The sequence below is a fragment of the Ascidiella aspersa genome, chromosome 4 (assembly GCF_963924565.1).
Source record: "Ascidiella aspersa chromosome 4, kaAscAspe10.2, whole genome shotgun sequence".
Lineage (NCBI taxonomy): Eukaryota > Metazoa > Chordata > Ascidiacea > Phlebobranchia > Ascidiidae > Ascidiella > Ascidiella aspersa.
Window position 1 is genome coordinate 6,138,669 of NC_139450.1, and position 17,994 is coordinate 6,156,662.

Here is a 17,994-nt window from a genome sequence, read left to right on the forward strand (position 1 = left end):
ACTTCCCAAACTTATAATTCAAAATCAAACATTATTTCTAAAGGGAAACTATTATAAATGTAAAAGTTGATGCATAAATCAAATACATTTTATATTTTTATGAGTAGGCCTATGTACATCTTGTTGAAACATGCTTTGGATTGGTTAAATACCGTAGGATCGTATAAGTGGGTGTGTAATTTGCACGCATTAAACACTTTTTCACAGTCTATATCAGATACAAAATAAAGCAAATTATGATAGGAGTTCTACAAATCACTTCACCTAAAAAGCTTTATAAATCACTAAATGCACCAAAATGTCAAATAAGCCATATTTTCAAACGCGATATACTTCTACCAAGTCAAATAGGATGATCAGTATCCCCACTTTAATTATGTAAACAAATATCTCGAGTAAACACTGAACGGAACAAGTACAACTAATCATACCAAAATGACAAGGTGTGTTTTTTGCTCAAACCATAAGAGCCTTTGCAGTCAGCGACCTTTGAAAAAACACTCAATACGCAAACACAAAGTAAAACGGTTTAAATTTATGTACATTGGAGAACTCGAGTGTACTTTATCTGTTTGCCGCAACTCAATATTTTCATTTTAACGAACATCATTTGATTAATATCTGACGACGCGGGAAATCAGGCGATATCCGTATTGACTTGATGTTTGCATAGTAACTAATGAGAGATGTAGAGTGACGATAATGCACGATATTGCTATTGCAACAACCAAACCTAAGGTTTTGCAGTTGGTTGAATAAACAAGTTTGTCTTTGTAGACCGATCATCAGACTCTCAGAAGTTACTTAATGCGAAAGAGGTAGGCCTACTCAACTCGAAAAATGTGATGTTAACCGCTTTAAAACTTTGAACAACAAGTGTACTTCATTCGTCGTCGGTGTTACCGAATATTTTTTTTCTTACAACATCATTGAATCAACTTTGTACATGGCGGGAAAACAGATCATATCCGCATTGTGCATCCTGTTTGTATAATCGGGACTCAACATGATTGCAGTAACTTTTTTGCGATGCGGAAAAACAGATCATATCCGTATTGCGTATCCTGTTTGTATAATCGGGACTTCAACACAGGACGAGAGACGCTAATTGCACGATTTGTTATTGCAGCATACAAACTTAAAATCATCCAGGGAACACTTTAATATGACGTATCTCTGTAAAGTGATCTGTTATTTCAGGTGCGGAGAGTCGTTCAGTGTCGTTCACGAGACGAGTTGTTCCTGCTTGTGGCCACGTGCAATGAACAAGCAAAACATTCAAGTGTCATTAACGATAATATGGATTTGTGATTTTTGCAAGATTAAAGGATCTTGTTTACCGCCATGGAAGTCTATAAAAGTCCAGCAGCGATCAATGCAAATCATTCAGCTCTACCCAAGGAAGAGATTCAATTGGAAGAGAAACAAAGATGAAGATTCTGCTAGTTCTTCTGGCGTGCATTGCCGTAAGTTGTTGCCATTTCTTTAGGAGTATTTTCTATATTTTATAGACCTATAGCTTACGATTGTGGACAATATTTGTTGCAGGCCTCAAATGCATTTTGCACCTACTCCTACTCCTACTACTACAGAAGGCAGTTCTGTGTTCAACCCGCACCACAGACCTTCTGCTTCAACATCTATTTCAACAGAGCCTGGTGTTCCTCCAAGTTCTACGCTCCCATCCTCAAGTACTACCCAGGAGATGACTGCGGCAAAGATGGTTGGCAAGGTACAAAATGGCCATGCTTTAGGTTAAAATGTAAAAAGAATAACATATATCAAAACCTAATTATCAATCTCAACTTGTGTTGTTGCAGGGTAGACAACAGTTAAATTTCCCTAAGTAAAGATATTACCCGTTTTCATTTGCAGAACGCACAATCGCCGAAGTTGAAACTGAAATGAGCAATTTGCTCAAAGAAAGTCTTGCCACCATTGTCAGCGAAATGACCACAAAGAAGAACGAGTGGATCGCAGACGTTGAGAAGGTTATTGCTGACTACAAGACCGACTTCGCCACATACATCAACAGATACTACGAGTACTATATCTCGTAAGTAGTTCAAACAAATTGGTTTTGTGAACAATAACAGTACCTAGAGTAGTAGATTATTAATATTTGTAGATCGGTATATAGATGTTTGTGTAGCGATCACTGGTAATTTGATTTCATGTTGGTGTGCAACAAATTTTTCCACTGGGTCCCTCGTAATAGTGTTATTCAATTCCAATCATTTTTGACTTTCTAGAAATGCCAGCACTGACGAAGAGAAGGCCGAACTCGAAGCTAAAAGAGACGCCAGGATTGCCAAATACAACGACGATCTTGACAACAGTAAAGCAGAGGCTTTGAAGAGCTACAACACCGCGATGGAAGCAAAGATCCAGTCTATTACTGATTACCACACCAAGCTCCTTGAGAAGTATATTAATTTGATGTGGTTTTAATTATTGTAAAATCTTATATTTCTAACTTTATGTTATTATATTGCTGATGCTACGAATCAAAAAAAAACTTCAACACATATTTATTTTATAGTGCTGTAAAATGTCTGACAACCAGACAACAAAAAATCAAAGAATACACCGAGCAGTTGACTACCAAAATGACCGAATACGTTGAAAAATACTACAAGTATCTTTTGGCGGTCCTCAAGGTTCGTGAAGACCGTTACAGGAAGACACTTGAAGTTGTTCATGGTAAATTGAGATCGCAAATGCCTAATCTTTAAATAGAATTAATTCTTAGACGATCATATTTTTGCTAGGGGACTACGCCGAAGGTTTCAAGGATAAAATCGATGCCGTCATCCAGTCGTTCCACGACCAAGAATGTATTCTGATCAAGACCAAATCTTTGGAATATTTGGCCAAACTTTTGATCACCAAAGCCAAGCTGGTTTCCTACTACACATGTTCCTACCGCTGCTACCTCACCAACGGCTGTCTTCAATTCTACAAACGTAGCTACTACAACACTTGGTAAATATATTAAATGAAATTTCCAATTGTTTGTTTCAATTTCTTGGATTTCGATATATCTGCTTAAAAATAACAGTAAAAAACATGTTTTGATTTACCAGAATAAAAATTATGTTTACAAAGGCTCGATTAATATTATAGCAATAAACCTACTAACTCGTAAAATGTGACAGAACATTTTACATTTTAGCCGTTCTTTGGGATGTTGGTGGAGCTACACCAGGTGCTCTTACAAAATATATGGTTGCTTGTCCGGTTACTCCTACTGCTGGCGTGGCATCAGCTACAAGGGATTGAAGACATGTGACGTTGGTAAGATATAGTTAGTAGTTATATGTCATGGACAAGATTTATAACGTAACGCAGATTTTCGCGCTTTATGTTAACTGTAGTTGCACAGTCGTACTGAAAAAATAGAACGATTTTTTGGCTTAATTAAGTGGTGACGTTATTACGTAACTCATTAGATCATATGTAAAAAACAATGATACAGCAAAGATAAAAAGTTTTCCGTGTCTACAAGTGTTTTTTTTAACAGGAACCATTAACAAGAGCGTGGAGGACATCAAAGCAGAACTTGAGGCTCAACTTTCAAAGGCTGTAGGAGAATATACGACAAAATTCAATGAATGGAAGGCGAAGTGGGCTCAATACCACGTCGATTACATTAAGGCATACAAAGAAATCATCGAGGCAAGACACGCCAACATCATCAAGTCAAAGACTGCTTACTACGTTTGCTTGTAAGATAAAAATCTTGGTCAATTTCGATTTAAAAAAAATATAACATTTCATAAGAAAACACTCAAAATATTAGTAACCTATGTCAATATTTACGTTATTCTAAAACATCGCATTTCTATACTCTAAATTTTTGTGTTGCGTTTCAGAAACAACAGTACTGAACTGACTGATGAACAAAAGGCAGCAATCGCAGCCCTTACCCAGGAACTGAAGGAAAAAATGGAAACAGCAATTGCTGAGTACACTGCAAAATTGTTGGCTAGTCTCCTCGAATGCGCCGCAAAGTTCGCCAAGAGCATTGCAGATTACACAACTAAGGTGAACGAAATGATCAAGAGCATCACCGACAAGTACATCGAATGCTTGGCCACTCGCATTACGAAGATTGCTGATTACAAGAAGAAACTTGAAGATAGCCGCGACAAACAAAGATCAGCTTTGTTGGATTCTTTGGTCAAGGTTCGCAAAAAACATATATTGACAAAAATCTTAATTTGTGTTATATTATTAGACAATTAACTAATTACCATATTTGTAATATTGTGATCTAAACTATTGTGTGCTTGCAGACCAAGAATGCTTTCTGGAAGACATACGTTGCAATGTATGAGTTCCATCACGGCGAAACCCTTCCCGATTCTGTCAACGTGCTTGGTAATGCTTATGCTGATAAGCTGGTGATCTATTGCAACTCGATCCTTGCTGAGTTCGATGCCCACTGGACAGACGTCCTCGACAAGTTGGTGCTTCACTACACTTGCTGCGCCAAGTGCTACGTGGGAAGATTCTGTATGCCGAGATTCTGCTACGGAAGCTACTTCAGCTGGAAATTCACACTTCCTTGTGTTAACTCCTACAGCTACTGTTACACCAGATATGTGTAAGTTGTTTTGTTTAAATTACACAATTTTTTGCTTTAAAATAACAATCAAAAACTAATTTATAGTAAAAACAAATATATCTTTTAACGCGTAATATTGTCGCAGAATAATTTATTTCGAACTTATTGCACTGTTTGCATGTGACGTAATGTAACTTTTAAAATTGGTTGCTACATTTGATATTTCTTATTTTGTTTTGCAGACGCACCTGCAGTTACCGTGTCAGGTATTGCAGCGGATACTACAGATACTGCGCCTAACCTTGAAATCAAGAAAAGTAGCGCATTCCGAATGCCCGTAGTAATATAAAAAATAAATTCATCCAGAAAATACTTGTGTGTTGTTTTAGTTTGCTTCGTTACGCGAAGATTTATCTGAAATATTATTGGTTTTTGTCTGAAACAATTCTCCAGAAATAAAGTATTTTAAAGGGTAAAATTAATGTCTTGCCAAATTTTGAGCACTTGGTGGCCAAGATTAAACAACAAGATACTCTTAGGGTCAATCGACAAATACCTTAAACGAACTTTGGCAAACCGCAATCCTCTGGTCTCTAAAATGTTTACGCTGCCGGTGAAAAACAATTAATTTTAATTTAAATCAAAAAATACATTCTTGGTTTATTCTATAAGACCAATGACACTTCATATTTACCGTATTTACAAACAGGAAGTTTCGTAAAATAAACAGAAAATTAAAGAATTTCATAACATATAACATATTTAAAGACAGACATATTTGATAACAATGTAAATAAGTTTAATTTTTACGGTACGCTTAATACATGAACATTTATCTCTAAAAAACGTAAATGACTTAAAACCCAGTCAATTCATTTGCACAACATGGAAAATTCAAGTCGAGTGATTTTGAATAAATAGCAAGTCAAGTCTCAATCCAAATAATTTGCTGTCCAAGTGATAAAAAATATTAAATTTTTAAACATTATGCGAATTTTACATTGTGATCAACATTTTAAAACACAAAAACAAAACAAATAGCAAGTCAACATTTTCACATTTCAGAATTGGCTAAAATAACCCAATTTTATTGAAAAGTATTCAACAAAAGATCTTAACATATATGTGAAGTTATTTGTCCAAATCACTTTGATCAAATCATTTCAACACAGTGACTTAAGTGCAATTAAGTCAAGTTATTAGTTTGCTTTATTCGCCAGGACTTTTTAGTTGCGAAGAGTAGGTGACACCGGATATAAAAGTTTTCTGAGTTCGGATACATGGTACCAAAAACGTAACTTGTAAAAAAGGTCTTTATATTCGGGTTTTTTATTTAAACAACGGAAAACTTTAGTTGCTGTCCCTTGTCTATTAATAATTTTTCCAGCCTAAACTAATATGGAATACGTCACGTTTCACCAAGTCACGATCTACAAATGGCAAATTGAATTGCAGTTGTGATTTAATTATGATATTAAAACAAGAGTGTGCTGGACTGTACAAGATGCACTGGAATTTAGTCCTTACGAATGGTGACGCAACCTTCTGTGATTAATTGCAAGCCTTACGAATTTGTTTCCTCCGATAAGACTTAAGCAACTTGTTTGCATGGGCCGAGTTCTCGTCGCTATGCTCCAGTTGTTTTGCATACGAAGGTTGTCGCGGGAATGAGAGGTGAGCTTGACGCATTCTGTGGGACTTGTGTGTTTAGCGAAACTCGTATCTTGTGGCGCGCTCACGTTGCAAGTGTCGCGATGACTCGCTCGATTCCCTAACTGATGATGAACGATTTGTTCTAAACTACACTACGTTCCGCTTTAATTCATATTTAAGAATAAAACAATAAGAATCTCTAAAACAAATTCATACGACATATGATGATAAACCAGAGCTTCTGAACTGGCACTGGTGTAAGAAGTTTGAGTTTAGTATGGCCTTGCGTCCTCCGACCATCCCTGGAATCTTCCCTAGTGTGCTTATGTTATTGTATTTTGTTTGTAAGCCACATTTGTTAGACGAATTTGCAATTAGGTTTCGTAAAAACTAAAAAGTTTACAAAGTACAGCAAACGTTTTAGGGGTTCACACAAATTTGGCACGACATTTTTCGGCATTGTTTTTTCAAGTGTTTCTCGAAAATTTTTGGTCTGCCAATCCTTTTAATTTCCTAAACTGTCGCTGCATTTGCCTTGTTACAAGGACAAGCAAACTGTTTTTATTTTTATGCTTTTCTGTACACATTTGTTACAAGAAGTTAATATAGACCTAAGCCTACTCGCCAGCCCTAAAACACTTTGAACGAGCAACAGTTTATGTAAACCTTGGTTTAAAAGATATTAGTGTCAATACCAATATTTGGTGACACAATACTTATTTGCTAAACTGCTTGGTAACATTTCGACATTTAAAAATCAGAAGTAAATTTAAAATTTGTGATGGCAGGTCATTTGATCGCAAGTATAACTTATCGCTTAAATTACAATAAACCCCACACAGTAAACATCAAACGTTACAAGTGACGCATAATGACTTTCCGAAACACAACATTTGACGAACAAACTAAAGAACAATCATCGACGTTGCCACTTCAAGTATCCGCACAAATATCTCTGACTAAACACCGGACGACAAAATTGCAACTAAACAAACTAAATCGGCGTGGAGTGCGACTTTTAGCACAAACCATGAGCAATGCAATAAGAAAACGCAATGTTAAAGACTTAAATTTATGTACATTGAAGATTTAGAGTGTACTTAATTTGTTGCCGTAGCTTCTCAATATGTTCATTTTATCGAACATCATTTGGTTAACATCGGACGCTCTGGGAAATCAGGCAATATCCGTATGCGTATCCTGTTTGCATAATCACTACTTCAGCACTACAAAGAGACGATGATTGCGCTTCTTTGTTATTGCAATAACCACATCTAAATTTTGCAGGTTGTTGGATTAACAAGTGTGTCCTTGTATACCGATCATCAGACCCTCAAACAGTCAGTAAATTGCGGATGAGGTGCTCACCTCGAAAACGAGATGCTAAATGCTTTAAAACTTAGAACAACAAGTGTACTTCATTCGTCGTCAAGTTACCAAATATTTTGTCTTGTTACAACATCATTGAATCAACTTTGTACGAAGCGGAAAAACAAATCATATCCGTATGGTGTGTCCTGTTTGTATAATCGGGACTACAGAGATGTAGATACATGATAAATGCACGACTTTGTTATTGCAATAACCCAATCAAAATTTTTACATGTCTTTTTAAACCGATCAACAGCCCTCATCGGTCATCTAATTGCGGAAGAAGCACTTCACTTGAAAACTGTGATGTTAAACGCTTTAAAACTTAGAACAACAAATGGACTTCATTCGTCGTCGGTGTTACGAAATATTTTGTCTTGTCACAACATTATTGAATCAACTTTGTACGATACAGAAAACAAATCATATCTGCATGTGTGTGCTGTTTGTCTAATCGGGACTCAACATGGAAAAAGAGATAAGCTAATTGCACGATTTGTTATTGCAGCATCCAAACTCAAAATATTGCAGGGAGCACTTTAATACGATTTATCTCTGTGGAGTGAGCTGTTATTTCAGGTGCGCAAAGTCGTTTAGTGTCGTTCACGAGACGAGTTGTTCCTGCTTGTGGCCACGTGCAATGAACAAGCAAAACATTCAAGTGTCATTCATGGCAATATGGATTTGTGATTTTTACAAGATTCGAGGATCTTGTTTACCGCCATGGAAGTCTATAAAAGTTCTGCAGCGCTCACTGCAAATCATTCAGCTCTACCCAAGGAAGAGATTCAATTGGAAGAGAAACAAAGATGAAGATTCTGCTAGTTCTTCTGGCGTGCATTGCCGTAAGTTGTTGCCATTTCTTTAGGAGTATTTTCTATATTTTATAGACCTATAGCTTACGATTGTGGACAATATTTGTTGCAGGCCTCAAATGCATTTTGCACCTACTCCTACTCCTACTACTACAGAAGGCAGTTCTGTGTTCAACCCGCACCACAGACCTTCTGCTTCAACATCTATTTCAACAGAGCCTGGTGTTCCTCCAAGTTCTACGCTCCCATCCTCAAGTACTACCCAGGAGATGACTGCGGCAAAGATGGTTGGCAAGGTACAAAATGGCCATGCTTTAGGTTAAAATGTAAAAAGACTAACATATATCAAAACCTAATTATCAATCTCAACTTGTTACAGGGTAGACAACAGTTAAATTTCCCTAAGTAAAGATATTACCCGTTTTCATTTGCAGAACGCACCATCGCCGAAGTTGAAACTGAAATGAGCAATTTGCTCAAAGAAAGTCTTGCCACCATTGTCAGCGAAATGACCACAAAGAAGAACGCGTGGATCGCAGACGTTGAGAAGGTTATTGCTGACTACAAGACCGACTTCGCCACATACATCAACAGATACTACGAGTACTATATCTCGTAAGTAGTTCAAACAAATTGGTTTTGTGAACAATAACAGTACCTAGAGTAGTAGATTATTAATATTTGTAGATCGGTATATAGATGTTTGTGTAGCGATCACTGGTAATTTGATTTCATGTTGGTGTGCAACAAATTTTTCCACTGGGTCCCTCGTAATAGTGTTATTCAATTCCAATCATTTTTGACGTTCTAGAAATGCCAGCACTGACGAAGAGAAGGCCGAACTCGAAGCTAAAAGAGACGCCAGGATTGCCAAATACAACGACGATCTTGACAACAGTAAAGCAGAGGCTTTGAAGAGCTACAACACCGCGATGGAAGCAAAGATCCAGTCTATTACTGATTACCACACCAAACTCCTTGAGAAGTATATTAATTTGATGTGGTTTTAATTATGGTAAAATCTTATATTTCTAACTTTATGTTATTATATTGCTGATGCTACGAATCAAAAAAAAAACTTCAACACATATTTATTTTATAGTGCTGTAAAATGTCTGACAACCAGACAACAAAAAATCAAAGAATACACCGAGCAGTTGACTACCAAAATGACCGAATACGTTGAAAAATACTACAAGTATCTTTTGGCGGTCCTCAAGGTTCGTGAAGAACGTTACAGGAAGACACTTGAAGTTGTTCATGGTAAATTGAGATCGCAAATGCCTAATCTTTAAATAGAATTAATTCTTAAACGATCATATTTTTGCTAGGTGACTACGCCGAAGGTTTCAAGGATAAAATCGATGCCGTCATCCAGTCGTTCCACGACCAAGAATGTATTCTGATCAAGACCAAATCTTTGGAATATTTGGCCAAACTTTTGATTACCAAAGCCAAGCTGGTTTCCTACTACACATGTTCCTACCGCTGCTACCTCACCAACGGTTGTCTTCAATTCTACAAACGTAGCTACTACAACACTTGGTAAATATATTAAATGAAAATTCCAATTGTTTGTTTCAATTTCTTGGATTTCGATATATCTACTTAAAAATAACAATGAAAAAAATGTTTTGATTCATCAGAATACAAATTATATTTGTGAAGGCTTGAATAATGTTCTAACAATAAAACTAAAACAGAACATTTTACTTTTTAGCCGTTCTCTGGGATGTTGGTGGAGCTACACCAGGTGCTCTTACAAAATGTATGGTTGCTTGTCCGGTTACTCCTACTGCTGGCGTGGCATCAGCTACAAGGGATTGAAAACATGTGACGTTGGTATGATACAGTTCGTAGTTATATGTCATGGATAAGGTTAACAACTTAACGCATTTTTTCGCGCTTTAATTAAACTGTAGTTGCACAATCGTACTGAAAAAATAGAACGATTTTTTTGCTTAATTAACTGGTGACGTTATTACGTAACTCATTACATCATATGTAAAAACAATGATGCCGCAAAGCCAAAATATTTTCTTTATCTTCAAGTCGTTTTCAACAGGAACCATTAACAAGAGCGTGGAGGACATCAAAGCAGAACTTGAAGCTCAACTTTCAAAGGCTGTAGGAGAATATACGACAAAATTCAATGAATGGAAGTCAAAGTGGGCTCAATACCACGTCGATTACATTAAGGCATACAAAGAAATCATCGAGGCAAGACACGCCAACATCATCAAGTCAAAGACTGCTTACTACGTTTGCTTGTAAGATAAAAATCTTGGTCAATTTCGATTTAAAAAAAATATAACATTTCATAAGAAAAGACTCAAAATTTTAGTAACCTATGTCAATATTTACGTTATTCTAAAACATCGCATTTATATACTCTAAATTTTTGTGTTGCGTTTCAGAAACAACAGTACTGAACTGACTGATGAACAAAAGGCAGCAATCGCAGCCCTTACCCAGGAACTGGAGGAAAAAATGCATACAGTAATTGCTGAGTACACTGCAAAATTGTTGGCTAGTCTCCTCGAATGCGCCGCAAAGTTCGCCAAGAGCATTGCAGATTACACAAGTAAGGTGAACGAAATGATCAAGAGCATCACCGACAATTACACCGAATGCTTGGCCACTCGCATTACGAAGATTGCTGATTACAAGAAGAAACTTGAAGATAGCCGCGACAAACAAAGATCAGCTTTGCTGGATTCTTTGGTCAAGGTTGGTAAAAAACATCTTTGGGCAAAAGTTCAATTTTGTCTTATATAATTAGAAAATTAGTAACTTGTCATATTTCTATTATTGTGACATAAACTCTTGTGTGTTTGCAGACCAAGAATGCTTTCTGGAAGACTTACGTTGCAATGTATGAGTTCCATCACGGCGAAACCCTTCCCGATTCGGTCAACGTGCTTGGTAATGCTTACGCTGATAAGCTGGTGATGTACTGCAACTCGATCCTTGCTGAGTTCGATGCCCACTGGACAGACGTCCTCGACAAGTTGGTGCTTCACTACACTTGCTGCGCCAAGTGCTACGTGGGAAGATTCTGCATGCCGAGATTCTGCTACGGAAGCTACTTCAGCTGGAAATTCACACTTCCTTGTGTTAACTCCTACAGCTACTGCTACACCACATATGTGTAAGTTTTTTCCTTACGTTTTAATTGTACAATGTTAGGTTTTTTGAGTTTTGCAAACCAAGATTTATTAATTTAATTAAATTTAGACGAGTTATACTGATACAAAATTCTTTTTTTTAATAAAATTTTCGCACTGCGCGCAATTTAAAACAACATTTAAAATAACTTCATACTTTTGTTTTGTAGACGCACCTGCAGTTACCGTGTCAGGTATTGCAGCGGATACTACAGATACTGCGCCTAACCTTGAAATCAAGAAATGTAGCGCATTCCGAATGGCCGTAGTAATATAAAACAAATAAATTCATGTGGAATATTTTTGTGTGGAATTTTATTTTGTCGTTACGAGAAGTTCTAAAAATGATACATTTTTGCAAAATAATTTCTCAAGAAAGAAAGATTTTAAAGGGTAAAATAAGTGTCTTGCCAATTGTTTTAGTATTTGGTGACAATAATTGAAGCAACAAGATACTCTTTTGCAAAAAGAAAAAGAAAAAAATAATTTTACAACGAAAAACATACTTGAAAATCAGACTTATCTGATAACAATGTAAGTACAGTTAACACATGAACAACGTTCTTTAAATGACCATTTAGCAGAATATAATGAAATCCTATCATTCGCGAGTTTTACTTCCAATATGCCACTCTGGGCTATATCCGACTTTCCTGCTGAAACACCAAACGGCTTCAAGCGGAGCATAACTACCAGTGTTGTAAACAGACCATTTCAAAATAATTTAAAGTCAAGTCATGGGTTATTTTAAACTAATAGCAAATAAACTCCCTGTCCAAGTCATTAGTTATGCAAATCAATTTTAAGTCACTGTATTGATTCACAAAATAATATTAAACTTCTAAAAATTGTGGAAACGTTACATTCTGATCAATATTTCTCAAAACGATACAACTAGCAAGTCAATGTTCGTTAAATTAAGTAATATGCTAAAATAACCCCAATTCTACTGAATATCATTTATACATCAGGACTTCCTTAGTTGCGGATTCTTACGGATACATCATTGAATTTTCGACGTGCGCATCCGCAGAAGCAAATTTCGAACTGATAAGGCCGCAAACTGTAATTTTAAAGGTAGAATAGCATATGGCGGGGTACTTTTTAAACCATTAAACAATGAATTGACATCCCTAAAAAATATTGCTGAGTAGCCATCTTATTTTAGTTACGGAAATGGGTGAAATACAGGCTGTAGAGTGGGACCGGGAATCTTAATTCTCCTAAATCTCATATTTGGCCAGAGTCGGATTTGGGACTCGGGTTCATTATAGGCCGGAATCAGACTCGCAGCCCTGCTACAAACCAACAAGTCTGACTAAATTTATTTATAATCTGCCCACTTTACAGGAAACCAAGGCGGTAATAACGGCTTTATGTTTTTGGGGGTTGTTTTACAGTCGTTATTTCATGTGACATTCGAGTTTTAAATCGAAACTAGACAGTGATTAAACGAGTTTGTTAGCCCGGATTTTGATCGTCGGCGGTGTCAATGTTTCGTCATGGGCGTTGGTTGCTCGCTTTCGCACGCACAGGCAGGTCGTCGACGCGTTCAAGGCAAGCATCTGAAATGAGTGGGCTGCTTGAAGCCGCAAATCGGGAAGGCGTGACAATGTCGACGTCGACGCAATGTGGATGCCGAACAATTTGGAGTTGGAGTAACCGGACGCCATGATGTTGGTGTCGCCTTCGCCCAGCTTGATCCGCAGCACTCCGGTCACCCACATGTCTTCGAGCGCGATCATGGCGGTGTTTCGCGAAACTTCGTACAGCTTCGCGGCCCTTCGCGCCGACAGCAGGTACATGGGCCCAGCGCAGGCTCGCGGCCAGCGGTTAATGGAGTACGAGCTTCTACTGATGAACCACTTGTTGGCCGGCGCTCGGTTCGCGAAGACTCCCTCGAAAATCCAGTTACCGCAGATGATGGGAAAGTCTTGCAGCACCTCGTTCACGCCCTTGCTGTTTGTCACGCTTGAGCGGTTTCGTATGACTTCACCAACCAGTTGCGTGATGCGTACGTGCGATCGCGCCACGTCATCGTCCATCTTAATGATGAGATAGTGGGGGGGAAGGTGCTCGGCTGACCACTGGAGAATCGCTAAGGTTTTCAGAGGCAGGTTTCTGTTGGCAAAGGCGAAATCGTTAGTTTGAGTTTAAACTTGTTTGTTATTTTAGACTGACACAAATATTCGATACTGAAAGCAGCAATCAAAAAATGGTTAAGTTTTTTAAAAACACCGCTAAATGTTTTGCCGATGATGTATAACGGACGATAATCCTAATGGGGATTTGGGGTCCTTATTAAGTTGTTGGCCAAGTCACAAAATATGTAAAGTGCCGTTTCCCTTTAAAAGTTACCGAGCAAACCCGACTATTAGAATGCATTCTTTGTTTCAACAGGATTTAGACATAAACACTGTGGTATATTGGCCAACAGTCTAAAATTTTACGATGGGCTTCTGTGCTTTAAAATAAAAATTGTTACTTTTTTTATTGCAAAGTTTACATCTCAACCATGATATTACGCCAAATAATTATGTTACCTTAATTGTGAAATCACTATAGGCCTATGTGTTGTAAACTATATATTCTAATAATATAATCGAAAAAACAAAAATTTATTTATTTATAAGTGTACAAGTTTCAAGGCATTGTTTGGCGTCTTATGTCGAAATTTGCTCCAGCGTTAGAAAGATTAGTTTTGTACTGTTAATACAATAATTTGTTAAAAATATAATATCTTTTAAGATAGAAAACGCTGGTTCGGACTGAAAACCGTGGTCAAAACGCCTATGTTTGGTTTACAATCGGCACGAATACCACCCTAGCATTAGACGAGTATGTATCTACTTCAAATTTAGATATTAATTCTTATCAGACATCCCCAAGCATATAGTGCTACCACTAAAAAAAATTTACTGCGAAAAGTTCTGATTTTTTGCATAGCGTGTACCAGTTCTTGTCAAGCTCTTGTGGAACAGTACAGGCTTTTACGTTTACAGAAGAACTTGTACACACTAGATCACGCAATGCACTGAACTCATAGAAACATACACCCTGTTGTACTGCAAAAAAACTATTAACCGGGTGTCACAAATAGAGTATAGTATCATACAAGGTATACGTACTCTTAAATACATAGTGTGGTGTATCGTACACTCCAGTCAGTCTGGTAATAGACCTATTTATTTAAAATGATACCCGGCCATAGGATTATGGTAATGTGGTATCTTGTACACCCCAGTGCACCCCATCAATGTAGTACACTCTTTAACAATTCTGCTACACCTTGGGTTGTGCAATACACCCGGTCCAAAAGCACTGACCTATTATGCAAAACCTGTTCTAATTTTTTTGAAATTGCAGATATATGTACTTACATGTAGCTGTCCAGGCGGTCGTAGCGCAGAATATCGCCAAACTTTCGCGATTCCGCTTCTATCGCCCTGTTTTCGACGTCACTGGTCGCGTCACCGACCACGAATAGTGTGACGTAACGCGCGCCGTCGACGTATTTCACCGAGCCTACAGTCTCGCGTAGCATTTGGCGACGAGCCTTGGCCCGCGGAGTGGTTGGTATGAAAGTAACCACGGTGAAGTTTACGCCTGTCGATTGTTCAAACGGTTTATTTTTGATTAAATTTAATGCATTGCATTCTAGGCGATTGGTTATATTATGACTACACGTCATTTGGGCAATATTTCAAAATAGTGGTTTGGAAGTCAATAAAACATGCACACACATATGTGTGTTAACCACTGTAAACTAGAACTTCTGAAGCTGCATTTTGACCAACGATTACGGCTTTATTATCGTTAGTACACCAAAAGGTATCAGAGCTCAATTGGTAGAGCAACGGTACCGGTTTGACCGGAGGTCGTGAGTTCGAACCTGACTGCGGGCTAGTTATTTTTCGAGCCTGCCGTGTTTGCACTATTGATCGGCAGATTCGGTGAGTCTGCGATTGCTTTTGGTGTACTAACGATACGTAAGCCTTAATCATTGGTCAAAAAACAGCTTAAGAAGGGCTTCAATTATATTCTCTCTAAACACTTTTTTAAATGGCTTCGTAGTATGCACATAATAGTATGTATTTTGAAGTTGATTATAAAGATTTGCATAAAAGTTGAAAAAAAAACGTCGCTTCGACTGGTTGCAAAACTTTTCAGAATTTAAGTTTTGTATCCCGCTTGTTTGTCGGTCAACAACCAAAAATTACCCATATCGTGGTAGCACCGTTGCGATATTTTATCGTCGCAGGATATCTCGTCGATAATATCGGGTTCAATCGAAAACTTCATCTTAGCTCTTTTCCTGTCCAGGTTCACCTCAAACCGAGGATCAATCAAGAAAAATTCTGCCCGTTTTGTTTTTACCTTCTTTTTCTTGGTTTTCTGCATACAACGTGATTTCTTAAATAAACACACCAAAGTAAAAAAAAAACTGTTAATTTACAAAACGAAACGCTAAGCTATATTTAAAATCACAAGTATAACTGTGCAAATATTGTCTCATTAATTCAACCGAGTGGGTAGCCGTTAATTTACTAGTAAAATATAGGGACTTTAACTGAAATTAAGCAATGGAATCCACATCATGTCGCCGTGGTCGTAAGTTCGAAGCTTACTGCAGGCAAGGTTTTGTTTTAGCCTGGTTTTGCTTGCACAACAATCCTGATTAGCTCAACTGCTTTCAGTAATAGCCTTTCCGAAGGAGACGGGGATGCGAACATTTTTTGCACAATGTGCGCAAAAATGTGCACGCCAAAATGTGCAAAAATTGTGCGCACATTTCAAAAGGGTTTCAAAAATGTGCGCACTTTTTTTCACAATGTGCGCACATTTTTTACAGCCTTCAAAAAAGTGCGCACTTTTTTTAACAATGTGCGCACCTTTTTAGCAAAAATAGTGCAAAGTAACGCCACGTCCCCTGTTGTTCCGAAGGTTTCCGGTATAATTTATCTGCAATCTTACAATATTATAATTTTCTATCATTTCACGCCCCCTAAACAATTGACCAGGTAACAATTTTCACCATCATTTTGCGTACAATGTGGTTAAGTTTAAACACCTTATCTTTCTGCCACTCTGCTTTTTTGCTATCTTCTCCCCAAGGATCGAACAATGTATCGGGTCGTTTGCCTTCTAACTTCCAATCGCGTTGACCTTGGCCCTGAAACGTCTCTGGTGGTTCAAGGTCCAAATCTCGTTGGCTGTCTGCATCCATTTCTTGTTTCATTTCTAGATCAGAAACTTCTTCAATCTTCGCGTCAGACTTTTCATTTTTCTCGGAAAGCCCATCACTATTGGTATAGTGCTGGGAAATGTCTTTCACTCCATCCTCGCGGCTAATTGGCTTAAAATCCTTGTTACCGGTTTCTTTGTCGACGGCGGGACTTTCTCTCAACAGTTTTTCAACAAATGCTTTCCAGGCTCTTTTCTTGAGCAACGCGCGATCTCTACTGTCAATTTTATAAATAGCACCGCCCCCAAGCCCTATGTAAGGACTCCTGATAGCGTTTTTGTACGGAATGATGGAATCTCGCTTCTTTGACCACACCACCACGGGCCTTAAAGCGTTGTACGACCTTTTATACTGCGGCGTAGGATGCTCATTGTTCACAGCGTGGCTTCCTGTCTTGCTGTGTCTGAATGCACACAAAATCCGTTTTGAAACGAGCAATTCAAGATATTAATATGGTGCATTTCTATTGTACAAGGTACATTTAAGGCTTCTGTATCGTGTAATATTTACAATAGCTTTTTTGCTGCATAGTTGTATGAAAGAATAAATTATTTTATTCCACTTTATGTTGTCCAGTATTCAAGTGATATAATGTTACCGGCTACATTAAAGAAGTTCAGAAAGAGCCTTTATTTTTATTGTAACTGACATTGTTTAAATTAAACCCGTACGAGTTCAATCATGGCTATGTAAAGAAATTAGGACGATACACCTTAATAAGTTTAATAGTTTTTTTTACAATTTCAAGGGCATAGTGTAGCGACAAAATTGTTAATTTAATCAAAGCGTTGTGTTATGCGTTAAAACGTGTTTGTTTGTGGTAAACTGGACAACACAATATAGGGTTGCTTCATACCTTTGCTTTGACTTGTAAGCAGCATAGAACATCAAAATCCAGCAACAGATAGCAAACACAACGTCTTTCCTGACCATACGAAACACGTATACCATCCTTCAATATCATAGTCTATTCAGACTAAATCACTTATAACATGACCTGTCATCATCCACATATTTATATATATATATATGTATATATAATTATAGTAAGCAGCATCAAAATCATTTGCAGAAATACAATTTCTTTACGATAATAGGCACCCCAACACAATTGCGTATTATCATACGTGTGACAAAGGTGATTGGTGTTTCTAAAGCGATTTATTTCTTGTA

At 37.5% G+C, this 17,994-nt stretch overlaps 1 protein-coding gene across 1 annotated transcript; it reads left to right on the top strand.

Moving 5' to 3' along the window:
- Positions 1 to 1,225: 1,225 nt before the first annotated feature.
- Positions 1,226 to 11,564, top strand: LOC146146857 (uncharacterized). Its single transcript, XM_083387133.1, has 20 exons — positions 1,226 to 1,466; positions 1,549 to 1,732; positions 1,876 to 2,056; positions 2,253 to 2,426; positions 2,543 to 2,703; positions 2,772 to 2,985; positions 3,176 to 3,297; positions 3,524 to 3,728; positions 3,876 to 4,188; positions 4,299 to 4,609; positions 8,364 to 8,439; positions 8,522 to 8,705; positions 8,844 to 9,024; positions 9,221 to 9,394; positions 9,512 to 9,672; positions 9,741 to 9,954; positions 10,130 to 10,251; positions 10,475 to 10,679; positions 10,827 to 11,139; positions 11,250 to 11,564. The coding sequence occupies exons 1-20, from the start codon at positions 1,431 to 1,433 to the stop codon at positions 11,562 to 11,564; spliced, it is 3,846 nt and encodes a 1,281-aa protein (XP_083243259.1). The 5' UTR covers positions 1,226 to 1,430.
- The last annotated feature ends 6,430 nt before the right edge of the window (positions 11,565 to 17,994 follow it).